The sequence below is a fragment of the Pipra filicauda genome, unplaced genomic scaffold, assembly GCF_003945595.2.
Source record: "Pipra filicauda isolate LSUMZ 115617 unplaced genomic scaffold, ASM394559v2 scaffold172_size1731463_pilon, whole genome shotgun sequence".
NCBI lineage: Eukaryota > Metazoa > Chordata > Aves > Passeriformes > Pipridae > Pipra > Pipra filicauda.
The window spans coordinates 969033-983667 of record NW_024104240.1 but is presented as its reverse complement, the minus strand read 5'-3'; the positions used below and the strand labels follow the sequence as shown (position 1 = coordinate 983667).

The 14635-nt window shown below is 50.2% G+C and overlaps 1 protein-coding gene across 5 annotated transcripts in view; it reads left to right on the top strand.

Annotated features, from left to right (window-relative positions):
- The window catches only part of PPP1R12B (protein phosphatase 1 regulatory subunit 12B), a 131499-nt gene extending 117215 nt beyond the window's left edge, over positions 1-14284 (top strand). For all 5 annotated transcript variants that reach the window (XM_039379674.1, XM_039379673.1, XM_039379672.1 and 2 more), the window contains 3 exons: positions 241-294; positions 1387-1437; positions 11098-14284. In XM_039379674.1, the coding sequence (XP_039235608.1) occupies positions 241-294; positions 1387-1437; positions 11098-11184 (192 nt within the window). In that variant the 3' untranslated portion in view covers positions 11185-14284. The remainder of the gene's footprint in view (positions 1-240; positions 295-1386; positions 1438-11097) is intronic.
- Positions 14285-14635: the final 351 nt, after the last annotated feature.

Here is a 14635-nt window from a genome sequence, read left to right as displayed (position 1 = left end):
TGCCCATGATGAACCAACACTTGTTCCAGGATGGGAAAAGGAGGGGGGAGCTCCTGGAAGGATGCTCTTGGGAGGGAAGGTGCTATAGAAGAGACTGTTGTTTTTCACAGAAATAAGTGAGTGATTCTGTAAAGACTTGCTGCCTCTCTGGGCAGGAGCATCTGTGGGCTGTCTCAGCCTTTGTGCCGCACCCTGTGAGTGCTCTCGGGTTTAATCACTTTCTATTTTTAATTTCCATAGCAGAAACAGGAGAAAACTTCTGACCGGTCCAGCATGCTGGAGATGGAGAAGAGGGTACGTGTCTCTGCTTTCTTCTGAGTCACAGTCGTTGCCTTGTGTGGCTGTGCAGGGCAGAGTCATTTCTAGAAGGAAAGCGTTAATTAAAAGATAAGTTGTATTTTTGCCAGCTCACAGTGATAATTGTGTTCTGACCTTTCCAGGGCCTGAGACTCTGCTGCTCTTCTTTGCACATCAGCTTCATTCTGATTTCTCTCTTTCGTTATAGGAAACTGCAGACCAACGGATTGTATCCCACTAAGAGACTGTTGGTCCATTATGCTTTAGAATATTCTTGATCCTTTATAAATAAAGACTGGTTTGGCGTGGTGGGGGAACAAGGCAAAAGCCTGAAGGGCTTCTCTCAATCTCTTCATCCCCCAGCCCGGGTTGATACCAGGGATTGCCAACCCAGGGGCAGGACCTTCCACTTGGTCTTGTTGAAGTTATGGCAACATCCAGCTTGATTTTTGTTGAATTAGGGTCACAACAGCCACAAATACAGCTTTCTGAGAGTTAGAGAGTAAAAAAGAGCCCGACTGTTCTCAGTGAAGATGGCATTAGCTGTTTCCAGGATGGCTCATGCATTTTGCACTGATGAATCCCTGGACAAAGTACACTGGGGCCAAAAAGTGACCCAAAACTCATCATGCACAGCCACACCCAGCAGCTGCATTTTCCTCACTGTCCTGACCTTGTGTCTCTTTGCAGAGGGCAAAGGAGCAGGACAGAGAGTGTAAATCCTGTTCCTGACCCACATTTCCCACATTTCCTATTTCTCCCTTCTCAGGGCATGTCCCTGGGGTGTTGTGAGCCCCCTCATTTTGGGAAAATCATTGGAGGCATCCAGATCTGCACTCTGGCACAGGCTCTAGCTGAGGGCACCACCAGCACTCACATGGCAGAGCCTATTTGTGTAATCCTCATTTTCCACAATACACCTAAGGCAGTCAGCTTTACAGCTTTGCAGCCTCTGCCTTGCTTTGGGGTGCTCTTCAGTGAATGCTCCTACAGAAATACAAGACCCTTATTTTTCTCTAAAAGAAAATATACTGTAAATTTTTCTTCTCAAATCTTGTGACCCTCTTTGTTATGAATCCTTGTAAACAGGAGAAGCGAGCCCTGGAGCGGAAACTCTCTGAAATGGAGGAGGAGATGAAGGTAAGAAATAATCTTCACTGTGTCTATTCCATTTTGTATTCATGTCTTTTGGGATTGTCGCCCAGGAGGAGGATATTAAAGGTGTCCATGGGAGGGGACCCGCATTCCTTTCTGCAGTCAGGCTTCAATAGCCCTGTTCTCCAAACATGAAATGCTAATAAACTGTCCTGTTCTCATTCATCTGATTGCTCCTATGTTTGATTTGTTCTGCTGTTTGATCTGAGAATGGTGAAAGCTGTTCTCCTTAAATGCCCTCCCAAACTAACCTTTTGTGGCATCGCTGAGTTCCAGTGTGCTGACCCCCTGTGCTCTGACTAGTCTGCAGCCCAGGTTAAGCCGCTGAAGTTCTCTCCGGACGGGTAAGAAGACAAAGCTGGCTTTTGAGCTCACGCACACTGGCCAGGACAAAACACAGAGTGATTGTGTCCCCAGAGCATGTCACTGGGAGGCTGTGGAGGCCTGTGATAATTTCAGCCAAGATGAACTTGCTTCCTGGTGAGATGTGCAGCATGGCTTAGTGTCACAAGCCATCGCCACCATCGTGTTCTCTCTCTCGTGGTCCTGCTTCGAGGATGGTTCTCTCCTGCCCTGGGAGCAGGGGCTGAGCACTGCAGAGCAGGAGGCAGCATCTTGCTGCCTTTGTGCACCTAAAATTTCACACTGGTTTTGCAGCATCACGTCGTGTTGCGCTGTGTTTTAACGCTCGTGTTCACAGAATGAGTGCCCCCTTTGCTCTGTGCCCATGCTTCTGTTCCCTCTGAGCATGACCCAGGTGGGACTAAGCTGCTTTCAGAAGAACCCACCTGAGAGCTCTCCCGGTTCGCTGGTGGAAATGAGTTCCTGCCATTCTGGAGGAGATTCCAACGTTGTGTTTCTCTTTGAAGCTTTGAAAGGATCAGTGGCTTGTACTGCATCTTCTGCTGTGATTAGTAGCAGAATGATGTGGTGGAGTCTTCTGTAAAGACTCTTGTTCCCTCACAGAGGAGAAAATAAGTGTGGATGTTCAAGCCAGGAGGGGGAGAAGAAAGGATTTGATATGCCTAAATTCCAACCTCTTTGTTCAGTGAGCAGGTAACAACCTTTATCTGCAGTGAGACCTTCCTGTAATTACAGAATTGTGGCCTTCAAGAGAAACACAGGCGGGAGCAGTTTGTGTTGGTCCTTCAGCTCTCCAGATCACTGCAAACCAGCTCAGCCCGTGGAGTAAGAAGACAAGGTGGTGTCCTCTACTGGCTTCTCTGTTTGGGAACATTGATGTTGGTTTGGAGAGCAATTAATGAAGGAAGGTGCCTGTAGGGACTGTTGGACACAGCCGGAACACCTCTGGTTTGGATAATCCAGAGCTGCAGAGTGATGGAAGCCAAGGTGGTGCAGAAGAAGAAGCACTCCCAGAGGTTGCACGTGTTCTCACACTGCCCCAAGAGGTGTGGGCTGAAGGAGTCTGTGGTCCAGCTGAAAATGAGCTTCAGGTCCTCAGAGTGGTGCTGACTCTGCTCTCTGCACTGTTCTTGCTGCATCAAATAACCAAAGTGGCCTTTTCTTAGTAGAATAAATAGATAAGAAATTGTAGCATCTCTCTTCTGAGGCACTATTGCATTTTCACTAGTGTTTGCAAAACCTTCAGCGCGTGGTGAGTGAGTACCTGAGGGCACTGTGACGTCTTTTTTGACAGCCACTCAATAAAAAGGAGTATAAGATTTCTGAAGAAAGAAGTATTGAATTGGACCTGTGCATATGAAAAGCACTTTTGTGTCCACTCTCATCGTGCCTTGAAGCAGGAGAGTCAGCCCTGCTGTGTTTGCCTGCAGTGAGATAACCTCCACAGAGCATCCCTGTTAGTCCCCAGTGTGGGAATTGAGCCAGGAAAAAAATCTGTTCATTCTGGTTGGACTTGCATTCCTGCTCCATGCGCTGCCTGAGTAGCTGTCAAGCAGAGTCAGAAGGAATAAAGAAGGAATTGGAAAGGAGTAAGCAAATCCACCAGTTTCCTTGAACATGGAAGGTTATTCAGCAGTTGGAAACAACCAAACTTGCCAGGTGATAAGGTGTCAGGTTGGTTTGGGGGATTCTTTCCACTAGTCTTTGAATCAAACAGATCCAGCAAGGCTCACATCCAGCTACTTGATCCCGGGTAGTGTGTATCCAGTTCCACACATCAGATGTCCTGGCCAGGATTCTCCTCACAGGTGACAGAAATGCTTTGTACTTCAGGCTGTGCTTGAGGCAATGAGCTTTGTTCCTGTCCTGAGTGTAACCCCTGCTAACAAACCCATCGAGAAGTGCAGAGGAGTGGGACAGGCTCAGCAATCTCAAGAACCTTGGTGGCAGAGCTGCTCCTCAGACCTGCTCTTGCAAAGGTGACAGAGTGGTGCAGCATTTCCCTGAGCGACTGCAGAATTTGACTGGAGATCCAGAACCTTGGCTGAGACAGGAGAAAGAAAATTAACATTTGCACTGAGCTGAATTCGGTGCCAAGTGCCCAAGGTCCCAACTGAACAGAGCAATTTTTCTTGAAGGTCACAGAAGCTTCTTTATTCCATAGCAGCTCCTGGCCTCGGCCATCGTGCACGCTCCGGGCGTTTTTGTTTCCCCCAGTGTTGCAGGCACAAAATCCTTTAACTGAAGGCAAGTACAGCTGAACTGAGAGACCTGCTTTGGCTAAGCCAAGTATCAAGCAGAGTGATAAGCAATCACAGCAGTATCATCCAGATCCTGGTCTTCACTCTTGGCTTCAGTCCCAGCTTCCCAGCCTTTGCTGAGTTTCTTGGATAAATAGGAGCCTGGCCTACCTGCAGCATATGTACATTTTTACATAAATGATCCTTCCTGTGGGCTGTGCAGCATGCTGAGGCTGAGCGGCGGCTGATGGGACCATGCTGAGGTTTCGTGCTATGTTGGTGTGGAAAAACAAAGGTGGTCTCTGAAATGATCACAGTCCTTTCCACCTCGCGTAGCACAACACCTCATTTTACATATGTTGGAGTTCTTCTGCCAGCTGTGAGCCCTGTGGTAAAACAGAGGATGCTTATTGTCCATGGTACCGTAGAATCATGGAATCTCTTGAGCTGGAAGGGACCCACAGAGATCATCGAGTCCAACCCTTAGCCCTGCACAGGACCCCAAGAGTCACACCATGTACCTGAGAGCATTGTCCAGACACTCCTTGAGCTCTGGCAGGTTTGAGGTCGTAACCACTGCCTGAGGGAGCCTATTCCAGTGCCCAACCACCCTGTGGGGGAAGAACCTTTTCCTGATATCCAACCTAAACCTCTCCTGACACAGCTCCAGCCGTTCCCTCGGGTCCTGTCACTGCTCAGACGGAGCAGAGATCAGAGCTGCCCCTCATGAGGAAGCTGCAAACCCCAATGAGGTCTAATCTTAGGCTTCTCTTCTCCAGTCTGAACAGACCAAGTGACCTCAGCTGCCTTTGGTACCACCAAAAGAAGTGACTCTTCCAGTACAACCATCCTCTGGCAGCTTCTGGTGCACAGGCAGCCAGCACAGCTCGGGCGGGTGAAGGGACAGATGGATATATGGATGATGGATGGATGGATGGATGGACGGATGGATGGATGGATGGATGGATGGATGGATGGATGGGATGTGATGAGTGCAGCTCTCCTGCAGTTTGTTGGCCATAACTCTGTCTCGGGACCTGTTGATTTATCCGGTGTCGGAATTGCATTGGTGTGTCCAAGGAGCTGCTTTGTCAGTTTGATGATCTCAGGGGGCTCAAGCCCCATACTTTGCTGGCTCCCTGCACTCCCCACCTTACTTCTGTTGGTTTTGCAAAGCATTTCAACAGGGTGTCTTCATTCCTTCATGAGGAGCAGAGGTAGTGCTTTTGGGCAGCTAAGAATGGAGCTGATGGATGGGGCATACACAAAGTACTTCTGTTTTGTACAGGAATGAGCCCTTGGACAAAATGTCTTGGGATGCAGCAGGTTCCTTGCCAGCTGCAGCCAGCTCTTGGTCATCATGGAATCCCAGTCTGGTTTGGGTTGGAAGGGATCTCAGAGCTAATCTTGTTGCAGCCCCTGCCATGAGCAGGGACACCTTCCACTAGCCCAGGTTGCTCCAAGCCCAGTCCAACCTGGCCTTGGACACTTCCAGGGATGGGGCAGCCACAGCTTCTCTGGGCAACCTAAGACGTGCAGGTTGGGTGGGTGGTCATTGCAGCTTCTTTGTGATGCAGTAGATTTATTTGTGCAGCTCCTGGTTCAGGACAGACAGTGACCTCCCTTGGAGCGCTTTCTGCTAATGAAATGGCAAAAAGGAATCCCCTTCCCCAGAGACCCTTCCCTCCATTTCCTCCTGCTGCTGCGAGCTCACAAGTCAGAGGACATGGGGAGGAGCATGGTGCTTTGTGGAGCTACTTTGGTTCAGAGCTGCGATTTTGTCACTTGAACTTACAACTCTTCTTTTCAATATTTCCCTTCTTGCCTTCCCCTGTCCAGTGTTGGGGCTCCCCCCACCATGCAGGAGGGGTTCCTGTTCGGCAGGGGTTCTTGTTCTCATGGCCCTTCTGCCTGATGAGTTCTGAGTAGGGAAGAGGGTCAGGCCATGGCTCAGGAAGCAGCTCCATAGCCCTGACATCTGCTGGCAGCCACGTTGGTGTAAATGTCCAGCACATGGATTAGCTTTCGCATCACTGGCAGCAGTGTCATCCATGTGGCACTGGGATGTCTGCTTGGCTTGTACCATTTCCACATTCTGCTTCCCTCATGGCTTTTCTGTTCCCTACCTCCCATTGCCTCTATACCTGTGCAAGACCCAGTTTGTACCTGTGTCCAGTTTGTATCTGTGCCCAGTTTGTACCTCTGCAAGCCCCAGTGTGGGGCTCAATCTCTGCACTGTCCTGTGCTTACCATTGCCTTTGTCACCAGGAATGCCAGGCTGGTACATCCCTCCTGTGGGAGATGCTCTCATTCAGACTCCTCCAGCTAAAATGAGAGACTTAAGGTTCAGACTTGCCACCTCTGGAGGTCAGAGATAAATTGAGCCCCAGAGAAGAGCTGAATTTGGGCAGGGGTGGAAAACCTCCCCAAACCTCAAACATTTTGGTGGGACTGAGCCTTGGCAGACCCAGGAGCATCACTCAGGAACAAGGGACACGAGCAGGCACAGTACCTGTCTCAGTGATCTGCTGTGGGACAGTGACACTTGCAGATGCTGTACCTTTAGAATCTCCCATGAAGCTCTGATCACTCTTTGCTCTACACAGCTGCTTTAACTTTTAGAGAAACATGAAGAAAAGAAGTTTTAAAGAAATTCTCAGTTCCCAGCAGTGCTTTCAGAGCCTGTGTAGGTGGTAAGTCAATGGTGATAGGTCTCACAGCAGTTCCCAAGTCCCAGGGTTGTCTGGGTAAACTAGAATATAATCCTGCTTTTTGGTGGAAAATCACTTCATTTGACCTTTTCTAAGGCTTTGGGAGCCTCTGGAGAAAGGGAGGGTTCTCAAAACATCCTCAGTGTGTTGACAGGTTTTCCCTATCCAGCACTCACTGCTACTAATTTTTCTTTTACTCTCTTTTTTCCTTTCACTCCCTGTGGACTAAATTCACATTTCTGTGCCCGTTTGTCTCCGTGATGTTCTCTCTGTATTTCTCTATCCACTCCTCTCACTCTCTGCAGAATCTCCACCAGCTCAAACAGATTCACACCCTGAGGCAGATGAATGAGCAACTGCTGGCTGAGAACAGGGCTCTGACCCGGGTCGTAGCCAGACTTTCTCTGCCCACCAAGCCCTCAGAATCAGAGGAGCTGTAGCTGCTTTCCCTCCGGCTCATCTCGCCTCCCTGTTCCACTCTTCCAGGCAGGTCTCCGCTCCCTGGCCGGGCTGTTCCCTCGCCTCCCTGCTGTCCAGGGTGTCTGGTGACGCTTGTGGCTCAAAAGCTTGTGGCAAAGAATCCTCAAAATTCCAAAAGCATGGTGCTGCTGCCATGGTAGAGCTTTGCTGGAGGCTCTGCTCATCCCGCTGGCTCTCGCTCTGCTTGGCAGTGCTGCCAACCTCGCCAGCTTAGCACTGGGAAATGGCTTTGGGGTGGCTTGGCAGTGCCAGCAGCCCTATGCCCAGTACCCTGCCTGGAGATAGACTCCCAGACTGGTTTGGATTGGAAGGGACCTTAAAGCTCATCTCATTCCAGCCCCCTGCCATGGGCAGGGAGACCTTCCACTAGACCAGATTGCTCCAAGCCCCGTCCAACCTGGACCCTGGACATCTGAAAATAGATGGTTTATGCTCTATGTCGGCTCGTAATAGAATTCTTTTTTAGTTGGACTTAGTTCAGGGAGAAGCTGGCACTCAGGAAATCAGATAATCCAAAGTCAGGATGAACAATGTCATAAATTGGTAGGGATGTTGTGAAAAGTGCACATTTTAGACAGAAAGGGGATTTTTAGAAAAACTACAAACTGAGCTGTCCTCAGCAGTTTTTCTTGGTCACTTGAGCAAAGAGGACAACCTCCTTCCCTCATTTTAAATGGAGATTTTTGAGTCTGAGCCCACAGGTTCAACATCCCCCCTGCCTCCTGTGGGCTGGTGCAGGATGGAGGACCCAGCAGGAGCTGGACCAGGAGTGCTTTGTGTTTCCATCTTCCGTTTTAAATCCAGTGCAGGGCAATTAGTGTTTGAAACCCAAAGATGACCCTTTCCTAAGCTTTGCCCTAGCACATCACACAGCTAAATTACATCCCTTCCTGCTACTTCATTGGCTCTGTGCTAAAATAAAGCTGTAACTGCTCCTTTCTCGGGGCCCTGCCTGTCCTTTGCAGGTTAGTAGGGATATTCAGATCCCTTCAGACACAGAAGCACTGTGCTCTTGTGGGCTGGAAGTGGCACCACGGTATAAAAAAATCTATTCTTAGCACACAAATTATATCAAGGCTGATTAGCCATAGAAACAAACTAACCAGGGGAATTGTGACTTCCCCTTTCCAGGAGTCTCAGCTCAAGCCCACATGTGTGTCCCAGGGGCTGGGAGAGTCGAGTGTCGTGCTGTGTGCCCTGGATTGTGCAGATGGTCAGGTGCAGTGATCTCACTGCCTTTCTGGTTTAAATCTGCAGAAGTATCCTCCAACCCATCCTTGTCTCATTCCTTCTCACAAGCCGTGAGTCATTCTTCTTCCCCACGTGCTTTGCGATCTGAGAGGGAAAATTGGGCAAAACCATTTCCAGACTCAGAGAACTGATGTTTCACCACCTGCAAGTCACCTCTCTTCTCCTCCCGGGAAGTGCCTGGGTTATCACTTCCCTTCCATCCTCCCCTGCTCAGGGGTGACCTGTCTGGCTGAGCTGTGGCCAGGCTCATCCTTCCCTCCTCACTCAGGTTTGCCATTCCCTGCAGTGCTCAAGCTGGGGAAGAGCCATATGCTGCTCCACTGATTTATTTCAACTCTTTTAGTAGGTCTAACACAGGCTGTTGCTGGCACATGTAAACCCTGGCTCAGAGGTGTCTGTGGACATCACAGCTGTACAATGATGCCACTGGTTTCATATTCACCATGCCCTGGCAGCAGCAGTGCTTTTCAAAGAACCCCATTTTCCCAAACTCACATAATTTCTGAGGAGCCACCTTCTCCAGTATCACAGGTAACACAGAGCCCTACTGCTCAGACCATCCTCCAGCCCAAAACTGACTTTACACCGACACTGCATCACTGTCAGCCCTGCCATCCCCTGGGGGTAGGCCACATCCCTCCTCACCACACCTGAGGCACCTATAAAGCTGTAGTTTCCAGCCCCAGCCTGTTCACATGTTGTTTATTTTACCCAGTTTGAGGCCACTCAGCTTCAAAGGGAGGAACACCCTTGGCTCAGGAAGGGTGAAGTTGTGTAGGGTTGATGTGTCGCTTTCAGAAAGGCTCACTGGACACTGATGGGAGCAGGGATACAACCAGGAAACTTTTTCAGAGACACTTATTTTACATGCACTTATGCTTCTTCATTTTTAAATAAATCACTGAAGTTGCCTGGAGCCCACGTGCGAGGTACAGCTGCTGCCAGAGCTCCCGGTGAGCTGTGGGACCAGGGTGGGTCTCTCTGGAGTTGTTTCTGGGATCCTGTGACAGATTCTCTCTACCAAAGTGAGTGGCAGGACTTCGTACCCCCCTTATCACAGCGATGGGCACTTATCCACTGCAGGCAGGGGAGGACAAGGACTGTCCATCCACAGACTCCAGTGGGTGGTTGAGCTGTCACAGGGCACAGGGAGGCACTGGACTGAGCCCTGGGTGAAGCTCAGGAGGAAGCAGAAAGGTGCAGAGACAGCAAGGGCTCTGCCCTGTCTCTGACCTCCTGAGCACTTGATGATGGCAATGCCTCTCCTTTGACCATGAGAAATGTTGTAAGGAGCCATAAGTGCTGTCCTGGTGACAGCCCAGCCATGGTGATGCACGTCACACCACCACTGGGTCCAGGGAGACACTTCCAGCGTCACTAGCTGGAGCTCTGGCCAGCCCAGCACATCAGTTTACCCTTTCCCCACTATCCCACCATGTGGTACCATTCCCCTCTTCCCTCTCTAGCAAAACCTCCTGCCTGGACCATCCACCACCAGCACCCACAGGAATGGGGTTGGGAGTATTGGGGCCACCATGGCTTGGCCTGACTGTGAAAGGAGGGAATTGCTCCAGCACTGCCCCAGGAACTGCCTGCACTCTGTGCCAGTGGTTGTGGAGGGGCTGCAGGTGGAGGGGAGCAGGTGTCGTGGTCAGAGCTGAAACTCCAGCTTAGGAGGAAGGAGAAGATTTAGTGCAGATTTTGGGTTTGGGGGAATTCCTCCAAGATTCACCCTGGCAGAGAGAAGTCATGGCTGAGCTTATACCGGTGCTGTTCGTGCCTGTGTGTGACCCTGCTGTCCCCCAATGTGCTCCAGCAGGTCACCCTGTGGTCTGCTGGCACCTGTGGTGGGAATGACCCCTTGTCTGTCACACCAGGACGGGGGTAGGGAGTCTCCTCCTGGTGCCCCGACGGCCAGGAACAGTCCACTGAAGGTCACCCGCCTGCAGCATGGGGAGCATGGGAAGTTGGGAGGGTTTATGCCAATTAGAAATGCTGGAAGGGTCTTGTTGAGTTATTTCTTCTCTATGTCCAAAGTACTCAGCCTTTTGTCTGTGTTGTAACCCTTGGTTGAGCACCCAGGGGGTACCTCCAGTGTCAGTGTGTTCTACCAGTCCTCTGGCCTCAGCATGTTTTACACATCTGTGGGGTCCCAAGGAGATTTGGGGGTATTCTAAAGAGATTTTGCAGGGTCCAGTCCTAAGTGAGAATTTCAGACCTTTGTTTTCCTCTCTAGTCCTGGCAAAATGGAAAAAACCAAAGCAGGAAAACCAGCTTTATCATTTTTTGCTGAGCTCTAATTAGCCTCTGGGCACAGGTTTGGGGTGAAACAGCTCAGAAGTGGTTCCTGCCCTCCCAGCCTGGTGCTGACCTGCTGCTGGGGCCGTGGCATTGCTTTGCACCACGGACTTCCAGGCTCGGGGCTCCCTGGCTCTGCTGTGCTCGAGTCCCCTCTCACCCCTCCACGCCTGGCAGCCAGCTTGTAAAAGCTCTGGAGATGCTCCAGAGAAATGGAACTGTGCTGGGTGGAGGGGATGCAACGTCCCCTCTGGTCCGTCTGAGCTGAGCTCTGATCCCACCTTGTCTTTGTCTCTCTGCAGATTTTGACAGAGCTGAAGTCGGACAACCAAAGGCTGAAGGATGAGAATGGAGCCCTCATTCGTGTCATCAGCAAACTCTCCAAATAGGAATCCTGAGCAAAGGCAGGATGAGGAGGGGCCCTACACCAGCTGCCAACCCCACCACGAGCCCTCCCCCCCCCTTTCCCATCTGTCACGTACAGCAAGTGTTTCAGCCATGGGATCAATGTCACACCTGCCTTGCCCTGCCCTTTGCTGTACATTCCCTTTCTACCCCTATTTTCCTCCAACACACCCCCTGCCATTTTATTATTTTTAATTTAAGCATGTTGTGGTATCTCGGACATTTTATTCAAGGGAGAAACGTGAGGACTGGGTTTGAGCTGCCAAAACTTCTTCCAGAAGCCCAGTATTTGGTGTCGGACTCTGACCTGGAGTGGGAAGCTCCTACTGTAAAAAATGACACCTCAAAAACTAATCCAGCACATCCAAGCCCTGTACAGGTGGGAAATGTGAACCCAGGCTGGGACTCTGAGGATGCACATCAACCCACTGAGATGTGGGACTGGCTAAATATGATGCTGTGAAAGCCACCTGGGCTCATGTCTGTCACAGGCTGCTTTGCACAGAGACTTTCTCCTCCTCTTGCCCCAGTAGACCCAGTCCTTTATTTAAGATTTTGAACCTGTTTGGTAACATCAGCACTGACACTTGGCATCAGACCCTTATCCCTCACCCTCCCTTTCACCCAGCCTGGGTGATTCCATGTCACGTTGTGTTCTTCCAGGGCTCCTGTCTGTAATTAGTAGCACCCAGTTGCACCTGGACTCTTGCTCCTTGGGACAGGAGGTGTCTTCTGAGCTTTCTGAAGGACGAGCTTGAACCCTTAGAGACCCTCTGCTGCTTTTACACACGTGTGAGCGTGAATCACCTCGCAGGGAGCTGTGCCCACTCCAGAAACCAGCCTCCCTGTCCTGACAGCCATCTGGGATGTTCTGCTGTCTCCATGAAGGCAGAGCCCCGTAGTGGAGTCTGGTCTGGTATTTTGGGTACCTCACTTGGATTTGCAGCAGAATTTGTAGAGAGGGGAAATGCCACAGTCCTGTTCCCTCCCACCCTTCTGTTGGTGAAGCAGCTTGGCACAGCTGGATTCCGAGGCAGAGGACCATGGAGCAGTGATCACTTGTCCTCCCACACACCTTGGAAAGGTGAGGGTGCGTCGGTGTCAGACAGACAAGGAACTGCTGGTGACTGAATCACTGTGATGAAAGTCTCCTAACCTGTCAAAAGCTTGTGATAAGCCTTGACCTTGAAGGAAACCTCTAAAAATACCCCTCTTTAATCTTATATGCACTCAGAACAGCTTGGAATTGTTCTCCCCATGGGCATTGGCTCCTCTCTCCATGCTGTGGGACCTGTCATCAGGTCTGTTCAGCTTCCCCTTAACTGACTCCTCTCGAACAATACCTTCCCTCTCAGAGACATCTTGCTGTATCCAAACCACTCTCCCATCTACATCCTTCCGTATTTGTCCTTTCATTCCCTTTGTCCTTGGACTCCCAGCTCCATCTGGCCAAGGGCTGCAGTCTCAGTCACTGAACCTGGAGGTGGCGATGAAGCAGCTCTGCCCACGTTCCCAGGCAGCTCTGCTCTGGGAGAGAGAGATGAGATACTTGAGCAGAATACTTGAGCTTGCTCAACAGGGTAAAATTTATCAGTAAATCCTGGGCTTTTTGGAACCTTTTGCTGGTTATTGCCTCAGAAAGCATCTTTATTTTTCTCTCCCTTGGGTTTTTTTCTTTTTGGGTTTCCCCCCCCCCCCCAGTTCTCCATCTTTCCCGCTTCCCCTCCCTGTCCTGCCTGTTTCCACCTCTCTTGCTCTTCCTAGAGCTGCCATCTTTCCCCAGGCAGCTCTGGCCAGAGGTTCCTCTTCAGCCGGTGGAGCCGTTTGCATGGCGTTAGGTGCCGTTTCTCCTGGTACACTGAGGCCCTTCCTCTGCTGCTGAGCTTTGGGAGGAAGAGACCAAAGCTGGTAAAGGCATCAGGGTTTCTGCAGAGCACTGCCTAAACCAGGCGTCCTTTTTATATTCCTTGATTTTAACCCTGCTCTATTTAACAGCTTTAAGTCTTGAGATCCGGTCAATGCTTCCCCTGCACGCCATTCCCTCTTGGTGCACTCTTTATGTGAGTACTTCTGCCGTTCTTGGTGTTTTCTCTCTTGGTGACCTGCTCCTCACTCCAGCCTCGGGCTCTTGGCTCTGATCAGGAGATCAGGAGCCCGGTCCCTTCTGTGCCGTGCGGAGGAGAAGATGCTCACCAGCTGATGGTGAGGAGGAGAGTTGGCACTAAAGATCCTGTTCTTCTCACAGGGCGGGTTCCTGGCAGCAGGAAGAAGCCTGGTGTCTGTTTTAGGGAGAGGGTTCAACCCAATCTGACAAACCCATCCCACACTGATGTTTTGCCCCTTCCTAGCAGGACACTCACTGTGTTTTTTTCCTAAGGAACAGTATGGGAAGGCTGTGGGAGGCTCGTTCCTCTAATTGGCACCTTGCAAAGCCAAACTGCTTTAGCTGAAGTGTCTGCTTAGCACTGGATTCCCCCCTGAACCCCAGCCAGGGGGGAGGGCCCCCACAGCTCAGTGTCCCTGATCAGCCAAAGCTGTGAGCGTTTCTCAATGACGGTGCAATTGCAAACCAAATTCTTGAGAATTAACTTTTTTTGTCTCACTTCATGCCTGACATAACCAGTGCACTGAGGAGGTGACAAACAGGACACCTTGAACCCTGTGCATGGGACAGGGTGCAGAGTGAGCAGGTTTTAAAACTGATCCCTCTTGGAACCAGAGCATTTGCGAGAAGTGGTTTCCCTTAGGGAACACGAGTTGTTTTTTTTCTAAGCAATTGCTTGGGGTGAATTCATTTTTATTGCTTGGGGTGAACCCGCCTGTTGTGGCTGCGAGTTTTATGATGGCTCTTTGTAAATAAACTCCTTGGAGAAGCAGGACTGGCTGACGAGATGGGGAGAGAATGTATTTTTATGCAACTTTTGAGTGGCCTTTCAAACCCTGAGATGAATGATTTGTTTTACTGGTTGTTGTTATATAGTATTATAAGTGTGTTTGAAAGTTTGGGAATAATATTCACAGCTATGATGCTTGTAAACACAACAGTATTTATAAATGAATAAAATAAGAGTTGATAAAATAGAAGCTTTGACCTTGCTTCCGTCTTTCTGGAATTATAAGTTATTTGGACTAAAATTCCGTGTTTCTCCCAAAATTCTCATGGCATAACAGTGTCCATCATCCATAAAAGCACAAATGCTACAGCAGCAGCTACAACACAGGTGCCTGTTCAGGGGAAGCTGAAATGAAGGAACTGGGATGCATATCCCTGAGAGCCTCTCCCCAGTGGGAAGGCAAAAGGGAGAGGGTCCCATCTGCTCCTTGGAACCACATTGGGGGTCAGGACCATCTCCCCCATTCTGCCAAGTCCTGTGTTTGCTCTTCTCAGGAGTTTGGCCAGGACGAAGTGTGGCAAAGACACGGGCAGGTGATGGT